The sequence below is a fragment of the Hippopotamus amphibius genome, chromosome 4, assembly GCF_030028045.1.
Source record: "Hippopotamus amphibius kiboko isolate mHipAmp2 chromosome 4, mHipAmp2.hap2, whole genome shotgun sequence".
In the NCBI taxonomy this organism is placed as follows: Eukaryota; Metazoa; Chordata; class Mammalia; order Artiodactyla; family Hippopotamidae; genus Hippopotamus; species Hippopotamus amphibius.
In genome coordinates, this window is record NC_080189.1 from 33,596,394 (window position 1) to 33,615,900 (window position 19,507).

The 19,507-nt window shown below is 36.6% G+C and overlaps 1 protein-coding gene across 3 annotated transcripts in view; it reads right to left on the reverse strand.

Moving 5' to 3' along the window:
• Window positions 1-19,507, reverse strand: part of CFTR (CF transmembrane conductance regulator) — a 172,430-nt gene that overhangs the window by 132,434 nt on the left and 20,489 nt on the right. For all 3 annotated transcript variants that reach the window (XM_057732381.1, XM_057732382.1, XM_057732383.1), the window contains exons 2-3: window positions 9,040-9,150; window positions 4,233-4,341 (exon numbers count right to left, since the gene is read on the reverse strand). In XM_057732381.1, the coding sequence (XP_057588364.1) occupies window positions 4,233-4,341; window positions 9,040-9,150 (220 nt within the window). The remainder of the gene's footprint in view (window positions 1-4,232; window positions 4,342-9,039; window positions 9,151-19,507) is intronic.

Sequence of the window (19,507 nt, forward strand, 5' to 3'; positions counted from 1 at the left end):
AAATATTCAGGATGTAGGGTGAGTGTAGACAGCATAGCATTCAAGTCCCTACTGGGATGAAAGAAGCAGCTAAATATGGGAGGATGGGAGAGGAAGCTGAGAAAATAGTCCTCCATGACAGGCATCTAGATTTGCTGGAGGTAGGTAACCTTAGGTGAAAGGGACATAAGTAAGTCCAAGTGCCTAAGCCAGAGACTACCTGTGTGCAGAATTCCCCAAAACACTCTCTTCGTTAGCACTATGCTTGAATTCAATGCCTACCCAACGTCTTTGTCAAAACATAAGAGACAAAAGTCTTCTATTGCAAGACAGACCGTGGGCCTTGAGAACTCTAGCAGCATAAGTCCTAAGATTTCTTTATGACCTTAAACTTCTTGGGGTTTAAGAAATTTAAATAATAAAAGTAGTTTGGCCCATGTTGCACTGACTTGTATCTCAGTTTGATGATGGAAATATGCCCAGAGTTGCCTAGGAGTCAAGAATACATCTGAGTGAACACTTGTGAACTTCTTATCCAATAAAGGTATTGTGATAACCATATTCTCTCAGTAATCTGTGTACAGAACTCCCTTCCCTTGGCTTCCCTCTGACTGTCCTTAATTGACTCACACACTCGGTTCTTCAACAGCCAGTTTTTCCTTTTTGCTGGGAGTCTTAAATGTTAAAGGCAATGTTATATCTGGCTGCTGAGTCAAAAGGAGAAAAAACAAGTACATAGTTAGTTATGAGAGTCCATGGCTAATATGAATTACATCAGTATTGCAGGGAGACAAACTCTTTCATGATAGCATTTTCTTTTTTTTCTTAACCTTTCACAGTCACAGTCAACAGCATTTTTTTTTTTTTTTTTTGCCACACCAGTGAGGCATGTGGGATCTTAGTTCCCTGACCAGGGATCAAACCTGTGCCTCCTGCAGTGTAAACTTGAAATTTTAACCACTGATCTGCCAGGGAAGTCCCAACAGAAAATTTTATAGTACTTTTTCTATCAGTCCTGAAACCAATCAAATATTCTTTATACCACAACTACCCTGGTTCAGAGGGATTAAGAACGCACAGGACATTTCGAAAGCATGTCCACCTTTTACCAAGAGTAGTGTTATAGCAACTTCAAGAATCCCTGCTCATGTAATGGAACTTAAAAATTACCAAGATGACATGCACAGAAGAAAGAAGGAATGCCCAGAAAGAATACGATAAATACTAAGGCATTGGTACAAGTTGTTTAAAAGAACAGAGGTCTTCTAATATGTATAAAATAGATAACTAATGAGAACCTGCTACATAGCACAGGGACCTCCACTTCACTGTACAACAGAAACACAACATGGTAAAACAACTATACCCCAACTAAAAAAAAAAGAAAGAAAGAAAGCTGATGCTGAAAATAAACAAAAAAACTCCAGGAAAAGAGAAAAAAAAGGACAGAGGTCTTATTATAACAGCAAAATTTTCTCCCCTTCTTTTCTTCCTGTAACGGACAGAAAGAATAGAGAGATCAGATGCCCTGAAAAGCTACATTCATCTTAATGACCACCATATAAGTTCTTAAAGACTTAACACACACACACACAAAAAAGACTTAACAGTTTTCAACATTTTCACCATTTAAAACAGCACGATGAGGCCATGAAGCCTTTACTCTGTGCCAAGCGTGAGAAACCCACAGCCCCACTACATCTGTGCCACTGCCAATGTAAATTTCCTCGCCATGCCTTCTCACCATACACATTTCAACTGCTTTCCCCATCAATTCTTCTCCTCACCCATACTCTGCTAGTTATCAGCAGAAGTTGAGCTGATGGAAATCAACTTTGCCATTTAAACATGCTGTCAGTTCCAGACCAGCGGCCTTGGGCTCACCTTAGCTGAGGAGCACCACTCAGTCCCCTCACTCCCACCCCTGGGTAATTAATACACCAAGAAATGCTTTAAGATTCCTTTTGCTGAGATGCTTTTAAGCTTAAGAAGTTTAAGAATAAGTTAGTCCTTCTCCACATCCACTCCATTCTTCTACCCCTTAATTTTTTCTATTTGTTTGACTCTCAGCACTGCTGGCTCTTGGGTGGATTTCACACAGTTCCTTCCCAAGTGTAAGTGGGAAGATTTCAGTTAGTTCCCCTGTCCTGCTACCTGCTCTGAACTTTCTTCAGACTTGCCCCTGCAGTGACTCTGGAAGAATCCTCAACCTTCAAGCTTTTAATCTATATCTCCTGAGCAGATGCAAAGAAGTTCAGCAGACCCAAGACTCACTACGACAGTCACCATTCTATTGAGTACCTACATACAATCATTATAAATATAGTTACATAGCAATTACAATATGACCTAATGGAAGGGTTGTAGACTTTGGAACCAAGGAGAACTGGCTATCACTCAAATTTACCATGTGCATAACTCTGGAAAAGGTACTTAATTTCCTGCATCTCAATTTCCTTTTCTATAAATTAGAGATACTAATGTCTGCTCCATGGAGTTACTAGGAGAATTAAATAATCTGTATAAAGGGCTTAATGTTCAACCTGGAACAGATTAGGTACTCAATAAATATTAAACTATATTTTACTTATTTTTAGATCTGTGTATACCAGACCAAAAATAAATTTTGTAATATGCTCATGTATCATCTAAATGTTCATGTTTAGGTGAGTGCTTTTGTTCATATGAAACTTCTCTTGTGGTGGAATCTAGAGGAATAAATTATCTCACAAGTCAGGCAGAGCATAAAAGGGACTTAATAATTCAGCCTCTCTTCCAGTTTAAACTCAGTTGTACTTATGTTAACCAATGGAAGCAGCATGTGATGGAGAATATGAAGAGAAACTTTTGAGTTTCTACGCAGTCTTAGCTATGACATAACAACTGTTTGAAATATCATTCACTTCAATCCAAGGATGACTTATTGAGACTGCTGCATTCTTATATGATATGGTCGGAGTAAACTATACTTCTATACACTGATTCAAATGCAGACAGTATAGTCATTAAGGCAAACAACAAAACACATTTTTAAAAATTAAGTCAAATAGAGTCAGAAGCTATGAATAAAATTGTTTCCCAAAGCTCTGGGTGCTCTCATTAAGAAAAATCACCTCAAAGATATCTTAAAAGACAGTTAATTCTTCAGCTACCTAATTCATATTTAGAAATAAAATATTTTCACCCCCAAACTGCTGCAGGTTTCTATAGCGATCGATAGATAGGTAGATAGATAGATATAGATAGATAATCAGTAGGTAGATAGATAGATATCAATAGATAGATAATTTCAAAAACCAGAAGCCTTTCTTCCAGGATGTAATCAAGAGCATTACAAAACATTCTGCACCTAAATGTGGTCATCTTTGTCCAAATGAATGTGTAAATGTATTTATTTGATGTGTATTAAGTACAAGTTCTTAAAGCAATACAACTTGCATGGCATCTCTTTGGGAGACACTATAGCACCCCTCACTCCCAAAGGCATGAAGACCAATATAATTACAACACAAATCCATCCAATTGGTGCTTAACCTCCCAAAGCAAATATTGTGCACAGGCTTTACTTGAAGACTAAATAAGTTCCAACCTGCCATCACTTTTACAGGTTACAGTCAAGGATTCCAAATGATGCTCTGGTGATGTAAAAGATAACAGATCAGAGTCATATTTGACAGCAGCTGGGGAACATCCTAGACTGCACTAAAACACCATAAAGCCTGAGGTCTTCACTCATGGAGCTCTCTTCACAATGAAGACCTAGGAGACTGAGAAAACATACTGCAGGAGTACCTCGCAGCCATATTTTTAATTTTTGCTATTTTTTTCTTGAAACAATTCAGCATGCAGATATGATTTCAAAATATTACAAACACTCATATATGTAATTTGCTGAATTTTACCTAATTCTCCTCCTGACATTTTCTCCTGACTTTCTCCTGTTGAATACAGGAAAATAAAATACCGGCAACCTCATATACCGGTAGTATACTGTGATTTTCGATTATAACAGAAAATAATTTTTAAATTTATTTTACTGAACCCACTTTAAATTATAAATTGCCACCTGTGTTCCAAGACATCCTAGTCTCAAAACATTTTTGACTCATCTCCCCTGGAGTTTTAGTGGTTTCTTTATATTCGGAGTTAAATTAGTCCTTTTATCTGTGTACCAGATTACCTTAGTCCTTCTATAATCATAAAACTGAATATAATTATTTTACCAATAATGAATTTACAAATGAGATCCTTACCCCTAAATATAATATGATTCCATAAAACATAAATCTCCAGAAAAAGCATCGCCGAAGGGCATTAATGAGTTTAGGATTTTTCTTAGAAGCCAGTTCTCTGTCCCATTCTCTGCAAAAGAATAAAAAGTGGGACCAGTAAGTTGCATGTGCAAATATTTGAATTTTCTATTTCCTTTAACATAGTTTCATTCACACAAGTACATCCACGGAGATTAATCCAAGTGACTAAAGAGACAACACCTTGTGGGGACCTTCCAACACCGACACTCAGGCAGATGTTTGGCAGAATTCAACGCTCCACCATTTATCAATTTTCAGGGAGTTGACTTCATGAAAAGGCCACACTATAGGTCTTAAAGAAAGGTTCTGGGCTTCTAAAAAGCAATGAATGCAAGAGGTAGACAAATAAAATATGACTCAATGAATACACATTGCTGTGCTTGGAACAAGGGAAAAATAAATATTTAATTTTTTTCCCTTACTTGCTTGATTTTTACCTGTTTAGAACTGTAGTGAATTTTACAAAATCTAACTGTCAAATTGAAAACAAGATTAAAAGTCAGGTGTATTTTTCTGTGATTTAACATTAGAAAAACTTGTTTTTAAATGTAGGGGTATAAAACAAGTATCATCAAATTTGATTTTCAACTACTAAAGTCATTCTTTACAATAGAAGTCTTTGAAAAATTAGAATAGTATCAAATTCTATATTTTCTGGTAGGAATAGAAATCAAATAGTCTGAAAAATGGTCAGTGTCAAATAAATGTTATGCTTTCTTTCAAATACCATACATTCATCAGCTGATTATATTTACCTTTCTTTTATCAACAAAACCCTCTTTCTCACAGTATGGAGAGTCCTTAAAAAATTAAAAATAGAACTACCATATGACCCAGCAACCTCACTCCTGGGCATATATCCTGAGAAAACCATACACCAAAAAGATACATGTATCACAGTGTTCACTGCAGCACTATTTACAATAGCCAGGACATGGAAGCAACCTAAATGTCCATCAACAGATGAATGGATAAAGAAGATATGGCACATATATACAATGGAATATTACTCAGCCATAAAAAGGGATGAAACTGAGTTATTCGCAGTGAGGTGGATGGACCTAGAGTCTGTCATACAGAGTAAAGTAAGCCAGAAAGAGATAAACAAATACCATATGCTAACGCATTTTTATGGAATCTAGAAAAATGGTACTGATGAACCTAGTGACAGGGCAAGAATAAAGATGCAGAGGTAGGGAACAGACTTGAGGACACAGGGTGGGAAGGGGAGACTGGGACATAGTGAGAGAGTAGCACTGACATATATATATACACTACCAACTGTAAAACAGAGAGCTAGCAGGAAGCTGCTGCAGAGCACAGGGAGATCAGCTTGCTGCTTAGTGAGGACCTAGACAGGTGGGATAGGGAGGGCGGGAGGGAGGCTCAAGAGGGAGGGGATATGGGGATATATGTATAAATACAGCTGATTCACTTTGTTGTGCAGCAGAAACTAACACAACATTGTAAAGCAATTATACTCCAACAAATATGTATTTTAAAAAAACCCTCTTTCTCTTCCCAAGTGGATAAAATATATCCCTAAATGTTACCCTCATCTTCATTTTTAAACTGTACAGAGATGAGAAGTTTCACAGGAAAGAACTAAATAAAGACTTTGCATTTTATCAACAGCTATTCTCATTACTATCCATCTACCATGATTAGAGGTGGTTCTAAGTTACTCCAAAGGAAGACCACGTATCTGAGATTTGAGGGCAGGTTTGGCAGTCATGAGCACTGTGCATGGACACTGCCTTCCCTGAGAAGCTTACTATCTATCATGCCTAAGATTCTGCCTCTCTTTCAAAAGAAATATGAGTCAGATGAGAAAGCCAGGAAGAGAGGTGGTACGTAAACCAAAGAAATGGCTTCAAGGTGGGAAGAAGTGGTCAACCCCTGAAGTCATGATAGGAAGATGTCACTATATTTGACATTAAGAGACCTCTGGTGACCCTGGTCAATGTCATTCTAGGAATACGGTAGACATGGAAACCGTATTTCAGGGCGCTGAGATGTAAAGGAAAGGAGAAGTAGAGAGACCAGGAGAGCAGACAGATATTTGCTATGAAAAAATAAAAATAAAAAAGAATGGGATAGCGATCTGAGGGGAAGGCAAAGCTGGGGAATTTTTCAGTGGATGGGACTTGAACTAGTGGAACCTGAGGGAAGGGATCAGCAGTGAGAGCAGATGGTGTGGTTCCCACGATACCACAACAGACCCAGTAAACATTCCAAACACCAAGAGTTGAGTCATAATGGAAGAAATGTTATACTTTTCAAGTTAGCAGCTTAGCTACAATCATGGAATGGATGTGTAGTTTGCACACAGGAGTGATGCACAGGGTTCAAATCCAGCCACAAATTGAGCCAGATGGGCCAATGTACTTCAACCCCATGGTAACCACCCAGGGCTTTTGTCACATGTCAGCTTTGAAATGTATGGCCGGGTTCACTTTCCAAGGGCAGAGAGATACAAAGTACTATAAGTGGTGTGTCACTCTTCCAAAATGTTTCAGTAAGTTCTAAGTAACAATTTTTATAAAAAAAAGAAAAAAAAGAGTGAAGAAGAGATACCCCCAAAAAGACAAAAATAATAGAGTTATGGACTTACACTGGCACAGTGTTGTTGAACTGAAACAAAATACGTACATTTAAAAAATTGAATTGATATGGAGGCACAATGAAAACTGAGGAGAAAACAATGTTAGGCCAGATAATTCTACAAATTCAGGTGTCTGTCCTCTATTTAGCCATAAATAAAAATAAACCTGGAGTGCACAGGTTTTGATTAACCTAGTCCTACTCTGATTAGTCTTTCCCTCAGCATCCATTTAGGACTTAGATATTCAGCATCTACTATATTATTTCGAACTTGCTGATATACCTACAATGTACTATGTTTATATATTTTATCTCTGCAGAGGTGTTACAGGTTTTTACATAATGCTAGCCATTTCACATTCAATCATCATTCATTCATTCAACAAATATTTACTGAGCACCTACTACAGTCAGCCCTTCATGTCTGCAGGGTCCGCATCCTCAGAGTCAACCAACTGGGGATGGAAAATAGTCACCAAAAAAAATTCCAGAAAGTTCCAAAGAGCAAAACTTGGATTGGTCCTGTGCCGGCAACAATTTACATAGCATTTACATTGTATTAGGTATTGAAGTAATCTAGAGTTGATTTAAAATATATGAGTGGATGTGTGTAAGTTATATGCATTTTGTATAAGGGACTTGAGCATCCACAGATTTTTATATCCACAGGAAATCCACCAAGGGACAATTGTGTATACTAGACCCTATTCTTGACCCTATTTCAGGTACATCATAAACAGAACAAATCAAACAAAAACAAAACAAAACATATCCCTGCTCTCATGGCACTTACACACACTAAGTGCTCAATATTAGGAGCTGGACCTTGATCTTGGAAATGTGCAGCTGCTACTCCCACTAGCCTAATTGTTTGAAAAAAAATCAAGAAAAAATAAGGTTGAATATCTTATTTGCCTTGAAATTTCAAAAGAAATTCAATGAATTTAATGAAAATAAGGTAAACAAATTACACATCTACTCAACACTTTTATTTTGGTGCAGTTAAAAGCAGCTACTTCTTTTTCTCTTCTTTTTTTTTTTGTTAACTCCCTCTCACATTTCCCCTTCCTCTGGTATCAGACCCTGTGCTGCTGGCACAAAACCCAGTCCAGCTCATTCATAGATTGTTGTTGGTCCAAGGAGTAAGCCTGTGACCCAAAAGTTTCTGGGATTTTTCACATTTGGCCACAGGGAAAGGACTCTTTCCTCTGTGGTCTATAAACATATAAGCAAAGGGTTCTGAGGACCCATTGCATGGAGGAAGCTGGTCTGAGAGAATACAACCAGTTCCTGGTTCCACAGTCCCTAAGGCCAGTTCTCTACCTAGGCCTTCACACAGGTAGACTACACGAGCCAATAAATTCCCTCCTTTTTATGTACTTAAGCTAGTTGACTGGGTTTCTGTCACTGGCAATCAAAAGGATTGTAACCAATACTCGTAGAAAAGGAGACTTCTTTACAATGGGAAACACTGCTCCTGGGGAAGCCAGGAATATGGACCTGGGTTTGAACCACAGCTCGATCAGTTATTAGCTGGAAAATTATATCATCTCTCTCAGCCTCAGCTTGCTCTTCTGTAAGACAGAGATAACGATGCTTTCCTTCCAGAGTGGCTGAGAGGAGATCACACCTAGCATCCAACATATACTCAAAAATATGAAATTTTTACATTTCTTTGACATCTAACAGCCTTTATCCTAAGATTTCCAAGTATGTACATTTGTACTCACACATTAAGATTTTGGAGGCATCCTGCCGACTACGCCAAAAAAAGAAAAGAAAAAAAAAAGAAGAAAAAAAAAAAAAGATTTTGGAGGCAAATGTACACAACTTGCTTCATAAGGACGTTATTCCAGTCTTCACAAAATCCACTTAAGATTCTTTAGACAGGTAGCTTCCCAGAATTAAAATACGTGTTTTTCAAAAAAAAAAAAAAAAAAAAAACAGTCCTATCTCAGGAAAATGGTTCCTTTTTCTTTCATCCTTCCATTGTTTAATTCTTAACTGATCAAGACTTCATCAAGAAAATGAGATATTCCTATTATAAATATGCCATTTTAAGAATTAAGCCCTCTAATGTCAGTTCTCTAATTCTAAATAATATTAACTTCTCTCAACTAATAAACAATGTCCATGAACATACCTTTCCAATTTTTCAGATAGATTGTCAGCAGAATCAGAAGAAGAGATGTGGTATATGTCTGACAATTCCAGGCGCTGTCTGTACCCTTTCCTCAAAATTGGTCTGGTCCAGCTAAAATAGAGAGAGGAGAGACAGATATAAATGTTAACTTGATTTAATCTCCAATGTAGACTTGGAATCAGATACAGTTTCAAATTTTCTAGCATGTGTAAAAACGGTGATGGTGCATAAATATGAAAATAAGTTAACCTATATAAATGCCAGGGATTCATAGCTTCCAGAACACAACTGTATAAAACATCAACACCCCTGAATTGATGTGACTATAGCTTTGTCTAAAAGGACTGGGGATGATGGTAGAATCATTCCCAAAGGAAAAAACAAACTGTTAAGCATTCTATTCTAAAAGAATTCTTCAAAAAAAAAATTCCCCCAAATAACCAGATACTAGGAGTTCATAGTTTGTTGAAGTCCAGTCTGTCACTTCAAATACAAAATGATCTGTGAATAAGCAGGCAGACCCTCAATCAACCCCCTTATATAATTTTGTTAACCGTAGCACACAGTACTCAGCAATGACCTATTTGTTGAATGAACTGACTGCAGCTGAAGTATCAATTTGTTGACTTAATCATCACCCCTGAATGAGGGTGCGGATCATAATTTTCTTATGTTTTGTCTCCTCGCCCCACAGCAGTTACGCACATCTGCCCACTACACAGCTAATAAATAGCAATTTATGATGGAAGCTAAGGAAGCTGGCATAGTAAATACTCATGCAGGATATGCCAGTTATTTTCAAATTCATTGTTTCTAACTACTGTGAGTAAGGCAAAATAATCTTCCCAGAGATAAGAAAATCTAAAAAGTCAAAGAAAAGGGAAAACAAAGAGGAAGGAGGGAGGGGAAGGAGAGTTGTAAAACAAAGAAATCATGTACAAAGAGAAACTTCTAAATGAAATTTGAGAAAATGAGACCTTTCCCATGTGAAATTTCATATTTATTAAAGAAAGAAATTAAACTCCGAATCCATGATTCCCAACATAGGCTTTTACCCTTAGCATCTTTCTTTTATTCAGACAGTTAAAATTTGGTGTCATTGAGACTTTGGTAATACATCAAAATGCATGTTACCCACCAAAAATCAAAAGGGAGTGTTTTAGCAATATCTAAGAGGCAAAATAAACTCATAATAGGAAAAGTATTCTAGCAAAGCCATTCAGAATAAAGAGGAAATGCTATGCCAAATGCAAATATTTTGACACCGTTTCAAGGCAAAACTTTGCAGAAGGTGCTCATGTCCACCTTCACCACTCCCACCCCAAGCGTCCAGATTCTGGTTTACACTTCCCTAGTCTCCACCTTCTTCAGCCAGTCCCTGCTCTGTGTTCCTGATGTCTCTACAACTTGTCCTTCCTTAAAATGTAATTGAATTAAGACCCAGCTCAGGGACTTCCCTGGTGGTGCAGTGGTTAAGAATCTGCCTGACAATGCAGGGGACACGGGTTTAATCCCTGCTCTGGGAAGATCCTACATGCCGCGGAGCAACTAAGCCCATGCACTCTAGAGCCCGAGAGCCATGACTACTGAGCCTGTGACTACTGAGCCTGCGTGCCTCAACTACTGAAGCCCACGTGCCTAGAGCCCATGATCTCCAAAAAGAGAAGCTACCGCAATGAGAAGCCCACATACCACAACAAAGAGTAGCCCCCACTCTCTGCAACAAGGCCCTCATGTAGCAGCAAAAACTCAACGCAGCCAATTAATTAATTAAAAAAAAAAAAAAAGACCCAGCTCAAAGGCTCAGTAGTTTCACCAACCATTTCTGACCAAGATATCAACAAGTGACAATGGCTTAATACGTCAGTTTTTTCCATTAACTTGCAATATTTGCATTTTTACAAGAGCCTGCAAAACTCAACAAAGGGTTTGAGGGTTTGATAATTAAGTTTCATCTTTACTGCCCAGTGTGATCCACTGGTAATTTTTCCTGGAGAACAAGAATGAAAGTAGTTGAGCGCAGTCTGAACACAGCAGTTAAAATGTGCTGTGATCATGCAGCATCTGCAGCGGGCATCGTCTGTGAAAGTGTTGGCACACCCGCCTGGTGCTCGCCATCCAGTATCCAACATAAGCTCTGGAAGCACATCTGCCAACACAGGTGGAAGGACGAGTATGGAAAATCTGGGACATCAATTTAGGATATAAACTCCATTTGTTGGTTATAAGCCTTTGTAAACTTAAGAAGTGAAAAGGTGAAGCGAGTGTTTACTACTAATAAAAAAATTATGTGTAAATAGCACTTTCACAAACATTAATTACACACTGTGATTTCAATTTGAAAATTTTGATAGGTAGTTAGAACAAAAAGAGATCATTGCCCTACACGAAGGATAAAGAAATGGAGGCTCAAAGATGCTACATTTGTCTGTTACTAAATGGCAAAAACTAGATTTTTACATCCTTCCAATATCATTTCTTCCTTTACCATATTCACCTTTTACTGTTAAGGAAAAAAATTAAGCTTGGTGGGTTATTCTAGACAGAGTGCTAGAAGGAGGGTCTAGAAGCAGGGTGTGGTGTGGTGTGGTGGCACATCTTTAACCATGCCTTCTCCAGGAAGAAAAAAAGCAAAAGTGACTTACAGTATTGGCCAATTTCTGTGGTATAGATAACTCCCACCATGACCAATTTCAAGCCACCAAATGTGAAGTCACTGAACAGAGTGGTGAAGAGATACACAGCTGCATATCACAACATAGTGTGATTACCATTTAGATACAATCAACATAACCTCAGTGGCATAGATAATTATGTACTGATAACTTTTGAGTTTATTACCTTCATTTTAATATAAATAATTTAATTAAGTTTAAATCAATTAATTTTTAATGCTAGTTGTGCTTAACAACCAGCTCACAAAGTTCCTGAAAATTTAACAATCAGCTCATCCAGAAAGGGCCAACTGCAACAGACCACTGACTGCCAGGTGGCTGAAAGGCTCAGAACAAGGGTAATAGCATTGAGAATGGAAAGGAAGGGGCCTATGGAAAACTTAGTAAAGAGAAAAATATACTCCACCTATTACTAAACCTTTCATTTTCAGTATATTTGAAATTGCTAAAATATGAAACTAAATTTACAAATAAAGAGAATTTTACCATCTGTAAATACAACACCAAAGACATTTGCAGGAAATTTAAATACAAATATTTTCTCTTTTAAAAACTAAATAAACATACATCTTTTGGTCCATATCTAAGACTTGATCAGCATTCCCATAAGTGAGTTTCTAGTTCATTTTAAAGTAACACAATTTGCAGACTACATTTATAAAAAGCATCCTGTGTTATCTGTGCCCATTTTAATATATATGTTATACCATGACATCTAGTTTTGATTACCAAGAGTTCACAGCCCAGCATCATCAAACCAAACATATTCTGTAGTATTAAAAGTTAGCCATTTATAATTATTAATATAACTTAGTGTTTCTGACAGAGTCACTATAGTAAACTTATACTCATAACCTGAAATAGAAACTTGACAAAGTAAATTATGAGAAGTTAAATCAATTAACCTTAGGCTGCCTGGCAATCACCAGAGTTATCTCAGAGAATTTATTTTGTAAGATTAAACCCCATCCAAAAAAAAACTGAATGAAATTTTTGCCCCATGAAGGAAGTCTCCACGACTACCACAAGCCAGTCTTAGAAATACAAAAACAAAACAAGCAAACAAAAACTCCCCAGGTATCTACAGTTAGACACTCAATGAAATATTACTGTATATTACAGCCACTATTTCTTTTGAATGAGATTGAGTATGTTAAACATACTTGAACAGAATTTAGGAATGCCAACTCAGGATTTCTACTTCAGTATTTCTTCCATTAAAAGTTAATGAGCTTTTTTTTAAAGATCTTTATTGGAATATAATTGCTTTACACTCTTGTACCAGCTTTTGAAGTACACCAAAGTGAATCAGCTGTATTTATACATATATCCCCATATCCTCTCCCTCCAGCAACTCTCTCCCATCGTCCCCATCCTGGCCCTCTAAGGCATCACCCATCATCAAGTTGATCTCCCTTTGTTATACAGCAACTTCCCGCTAGCTCTCTGTTTTACAGTTGGTAGTGTATATATGTCTATGCTACTCTCTCACTTCGTCCCAGCTTCCCCTTCGCCCCTCGCCCCACCCCCAACCCTGTGTTCTCCAGTCCATTCTCTGCATCTGCATCCTTATTTTTGCCCTGTCACTGCGTTCATCAGTACCATTTTTTTTTGTTTTAGATTCTGTATATATGAGTTAGCATACAGTATTTGTTTTCCTCCTCCTGGCTTACTTCACTCTGTATGACAGACTCTAGAAAAACTAATGAGCTTTTGATTGGTAGGTGCTTGAACAGTTTTCATAGGTTATAAGTCATTCATATTCATTCCTCTGTGAACTGACTTCATATTATTGCCTATTGTTTTAAAGTGTGCATCTTTTTTTTAATACTTTGTAAAAGCTTTTTTTAACAAAGCTATTAAATCATTTTAATCTCTGAAATATTTTTCTAGTGTATAGCTTAAGTGAATTTGTTTTTAATTATAAAGATAATAATCATTTAAAGAGTAAAAAACATAACTACACAAAATTAAAATGTGAGATACTCCTCTCTTCAAAAAAAAATTAGTGCCCACGTGTTTCATTAGCAAGGCAGGTACACCTGGAATAACCAAAAGCAATAAACACTATTCTTCCTCAAATTTGCTCCCACCATCCCTTTCTCTCATCTCTAACTGATCTTATCTTTCTCCTTCATTCATAATCTGTCACTGTTATATTGAAATGGACTTATAAATTGATCTACTTAGAAACTGTGATGGTTTCCACAGTTCTTGCTATTTCAAACAGATAGTAACAAATCATTAATTACAATAGCAGGCAGAGATCCTTAAAGTACATAGTTCTTTATACCCTAAAGTTTTAAGTCAAGTTAAAAACAAAAAATTCTAGCACCCAGACACTGTGCACTTAACGATAACAGGCTTCAGGTTTTATTAAGGAAAATTGCTATCACTTGATTTTTTTAATATACACACACAGTGAAACTGTCTTTAGCTTTATTTCCTAGGACAAAATTTCCAATTTTTGCACAGATTTAGAGTGACTTGTAATTTCTTATGATGAAAAGAATTTTCCAATTATAGACACTATTAAAGCCTTGATTTTCATGAAACCTATCCTCGTAAAACCACATAATTAAAGCTTATAATCTTTTTTCCATATGACATTTGGCTTTTATTAATCCAACAGAGGCATCTGACATTTTCATCTGCTAGAATTTAAGATGAAGGTCAGGTATCAGATCTTTTCAGTTTAAAATGATTGTGTTTATATAAAACAATCTTGCCTCCATATTATTTAACATTATTTTTGACTTAACTAGCCAAATAAAACGAAATGAAATAGCAAATTCAAACCCATGGTTGCATGACACATCTCCCAAATACTGATAAATGACTAAGTCTTTTTCCTTTTTGCATGAAATAATACTTGAGGAACTAAGTAGAAATTATTCTAAACTCCTTAATATGGACAAATTTAAATACACTAGAGGTTTTCTCATCATCCAATATGTTTACCATGAGTTTCAAAAAGCCCAGATAAGCTGGATAGTCCTAACTAAAGAAATTGTTGAAGTTCAGGCTGAGGAAAGAGGGGAAATCATTTGAACAGACTCTGACAATAAATCTCAAATTCCTACAGCATATTCTGCCAGTTTGCTTTTAGGTTTTTTGATAAATGGTATGATGGGAAGAACTGATTTGAGACCAGAAGTCATTTCATTTCTACAAGGATTTTTTTTTAATTCATATAAATAACATTTCAAATGTCACAGTTGTTTTTCAACTTAGATCTGGTGTTATAGTCAGATGTGTTTTTCCTCAATGAATTTTAGTAAAAATAAAGCTTGAGAAAGTAGTGGCATCTAGCTCTCAAAAAAGTCCTATATAAAACTTGTAGCTGTATGCTACAAGTTATACCTGTATGCTAACTCACATATATGGAATCTAAAAAAAATGGTACCGATGAACCCAGTGACAAGGCAAGAATAAAGATGCAGATGTAGAGAACAGACTTGAGGACATGGGACGGGGGAGGGTGGGTGGCAAAGGAGAAGCTGGGACGAAGTGAGAGAGTAGCACTGACATATATACACTACCAAATGTAAAATAGATAGTAGGAAGCTGCTGCATAACACAGGGAGATCAACTCGATGATGGGTGATGACTTAGAGCGGTGGGATAGGGAGGGTGGGAGGGAGCCGCAGGAGGAAGGGGATCTGGGGATATATGTATAAATACAGCTGATTCACTTTGTTGTACAGCAGAAACTGGCACAACAGTGTAGAGCAATTATGCTCCAATAAAGAGTTAAAAAAAAAGTACCCTGAAGCAAAAAAAAAAAAAAAAAGATGCACCTCAAAGTTGCAGCACTGGGGTGAGAGTCAAGTCAGTGAGTCTCTGTCCTTTGACTCCACAAGGTAATTAAACAGTTTGCTGCCTATCCATAAACTGGTGGATTTATAATGAATAAGCACTTTTGTCATCTCAATCACCTTTCTGGTTGCTAAAGATGAGCTATCTTTGTGTTTGAGAGTTAACTTCTCATGAGGCTCCTGTTTTATCCTATTTTACCAAGAGAAATGTATAAGTTCTTTTTCTTTCTGTAGATGAATAAATAGTAAATGTAGTCAATGAATTTTAGAAGATTTGTAAAGATAACTATTTGCTGCTCAACAAAACACTACAAACTAATTCTGAAAAATCTTCCGGAGGCCCAGAATTTAAAACCAAAACATAAATTAACTTCATGCCGAATGAACCTACACATTACATAGAAAATCAATCTGTCCGTTTTATAAGATGCTTCTAAATACAGATGCATTAGGAATGTAAGCATATTAAGAAAGCATCTGGAAAGATATTTTCTTTTTTGCTTATCTATGTTCACTAATGTCTAACTATGAGCATGTATAACTGGAAATAAGGAGGAAGTTCTTTTTAAAGAAGGTACAGTGCATGTAACTATAATTAGTACTGACTATGGTTATCTATGCACAGAAACTTTCTTGTCAAATATGTTTTAACTCCATGATTTTCATATAAAGCTCACTATCAATTTTAATTTCTCATAAAATTGCTTTCTTTTCTTTCCTGGTATGATTGTCTGAGGTAAAACTTTATCATGAAGACTACAAAACTCCAGTCGCCTAACTTCCACCACAAACCTGTTACTGAAAAAACTGAATTAGTGATTTTAAGAAAAAAAAGAAAACTCTAGGTTTTAACTCTGTCTCTATTATTTCCCAGTCATGCAACCTTGGAAACAGCACTTCTTAAGATCTCTCAGCTGCAGCTCCTGCTGGAAATAACTACTATGACTACCTGGTTTTCTTGGGGGCCAGATTCAATGTTATCTATAAAACATTACAGCGGTACATTATTACATTGCTTCTTCATTGAATCTACTTGGCTTTAGTTTAATTCTCAGAGCACTAGAATTTATTATTATTGGGATTATAACAAAAGTAATAGCTAACAATAGACTATTACTACAACTGTAAAATTCTAAGTATTTCACATACGTTATTTAATCTGATCCCCACAACAATTCAAGAGATAAATCCTAATATTATGTCCATTTTACAGATGAGTAACTGAGGCTGAGGGAGCTTAAATAATTTATTCAAGGCAGAGTTAAAATTTCGAAATAAGACTACGATACCAAAGCCTACACTTGTACCAAATTTGCCGTATTAGGACTAATTTTAGGAAAGAAACAGCACACACTTAGGTATAATATGAAAAGTATAAGCAACACTAGAAAAAAATAGATAAATGAGACATCATCAAATTATATAACTTTTATACCTCAAAGCAGACCATCAAGGAAGTGGAAAAAATAACTCAAAGAATGGGAGAAGATTTTTGTTAAGTCATACATCTGATAAGAGACTTGCATCTAGAATATACAAGGGACCCTTATAACTCAATAATAAAAAGACAACCCAATTTAGAAATTGGCAAAGGATCTGAATTGACATTTCTCCAAAGAAGATATACAACACCTAAAAGCATATGAAAATATGTTCAACCTCATTAGCCATTAGAGAAATGCAAAATAAAACCACAATGAGATTCCACTTCACGCCCACTAGCATGGCTTATAATCAAAAAGACAGGTAATGATAAGCATTGACAAAGGTGAAAAACAACGTTAGAGTCCTCATACCCTGCTGGTGGGGATGCAAAATGATGCAGCCACTTTGTAAAACAATCTGAAAGGTACTCAAAACATTAAACATAAAGTTACCATATGATCCAACAATACCTCTCCTTGGTGTATGCCCAAGAGAAATGAAAATATATGTCCACACAAAAACTCGTACACAAATGTTTATAATAGCATTTTTTTATAATAAGCAAAAAAGTAGAAACAATCCAAATATCTACCAACTGCTTAATGGATAAGTGTATAATCCTACAGCTTGAATATTGTTTAGCGATAAAAAAACAATGACATACTAATACATGTCACAACATGGATGAATCTTGAGAACATTATGCTAAGTGAAAAAAGCTAGTCACAAAAGACCACATTGTTTCATTTATATGAAATGTCCAGAATTGGCACATCCATGCAGACGGAAAGTGGATTAGTAGTCCTCTGGGGTGGGGGTGGAAGAGGAAATGGGGAATGACTGCTTACGGGTATGGAGTTTCTTCTCGGGGTGATGAAAGTGTTCTAAAATTGGTTGTAGTGATAGTTACATATCTCATATACTTTAAGTGGGTAAATTTTTTGGTATGTGAATTATATCTCAAAAAAGCTGGTATTAAGACAAACATAAAGAAATCAAGTGTCAGCATGGATTCTGGAAACTTTCCCCAAATGTTTGATTTTTCACTCTTAGAATTGGTGAAATGCACATTTTTACCATGCTGACTTTGACACTCTAAACCTTTTCATATATGTCAGTGCCTGGGTAGCTGCTGCCAGTGATCAAGACTGTGCAAAGCCCACGAAAGGATCCAAGGACTGACGACATGCAACATGAGTCATATAAATTGTTTATTGCTGGCCCCCAGAAGCAAAGCACTTAATTGCTGGAACCACTATGAATACAGAAAAAATAAGAATGGTGATAGTACACTGAAGAAACTGAGGAATGAGTAGCATTGGTATAAAAGGAGCACTTCTAAGAGCTATACTTAATTCATTCACATGTGTTGGATTTCAGGGACTCAAGCAATTGAGAGATAATAAGCAATGCTACAAAAAATAGCCCAAGTCTGTGTACTTTACAAAAGCAGCCTCAGAGTACTGTTTCATGGTTTTAGTTTATTTTTATTCTATCTGGGAATGAAGCCACAAATAAGAGAAACAAAATTACTTAGAGCTGGAACAACTGGCTAGAAAGATAGGATGATTAACTGCCCTATAGAATTGCTGCATCTAGGATGAGTTCAGTTTTAGGAGCTCTTTGCTAACCAAGAAAGACAAGTGATAATACTGATCTCTAATTTCTGGTTTTTATTTCCATTGGCACTAAGAAATATATTTGAAACCAAGAAAATAAGGAAGAGGGGAAATGGACTGGCCTTCCAATTTTACGGTAGAAATGCCACTGGGTTGCTGGCTGGCATTTGTAAAAGCTTACAGAGAGAAACTTGTGTCAGAACCTCACCACTATTATTATTATTCTAGACAATTCCATACTAGCAAACAGAACAAGAAGCAGCTTCAAGCATGCCCAGTGGTAGCTGAAAGGGAAAGAAGGAAAACAAGTTTTACATCATCTTCTAAGATAGGAACAAAACATACTTCACATGAGCGACATAAGGATATCCCCCACATGACATATTGATTTAACTGGTATGTGTTGCATAATTAACCCACTTATTTGGTATTCCCTCCCTTTTTTTAGAACTCTGAATCCCTTATTAAAGTTCACCTAGTTTGTTCAGACATCATCACTAGGACCCAAAGTAAACACTCTCTAACAGGCTTCTCCATCCTTTGATGATTAAATACCCACATCCTTCAAGGTCAGGGCTGTCATTCTAGAATTAACTCAACATCTAGAGTCAAGGCCACTTGATACTTCTCTGCAAAAGTTTTTCTCCCAATGTGGAGATGACTCTCCTCTCTTGGGGACAGAAATCCTCGGAGAAGCTCTGGGCTGTGGAGTCAGAGATCTCTTTAGTATGAGCTGTAATAGGCAAATCATGTGCTAGACTCTCATGACCTTCAACCTCCAAATGATTTAATGATCCCTCACCATGTGTACCAAAAAAAAAAAAAAAATCACTACTTATTAAATCCTCTGTGACACCTGCTTTCCAGGTACTGCCTCAAAGCAACTTATCCCAAAATTTTTTTAAAAAAGCAGCATAAGTCCATGCAACAT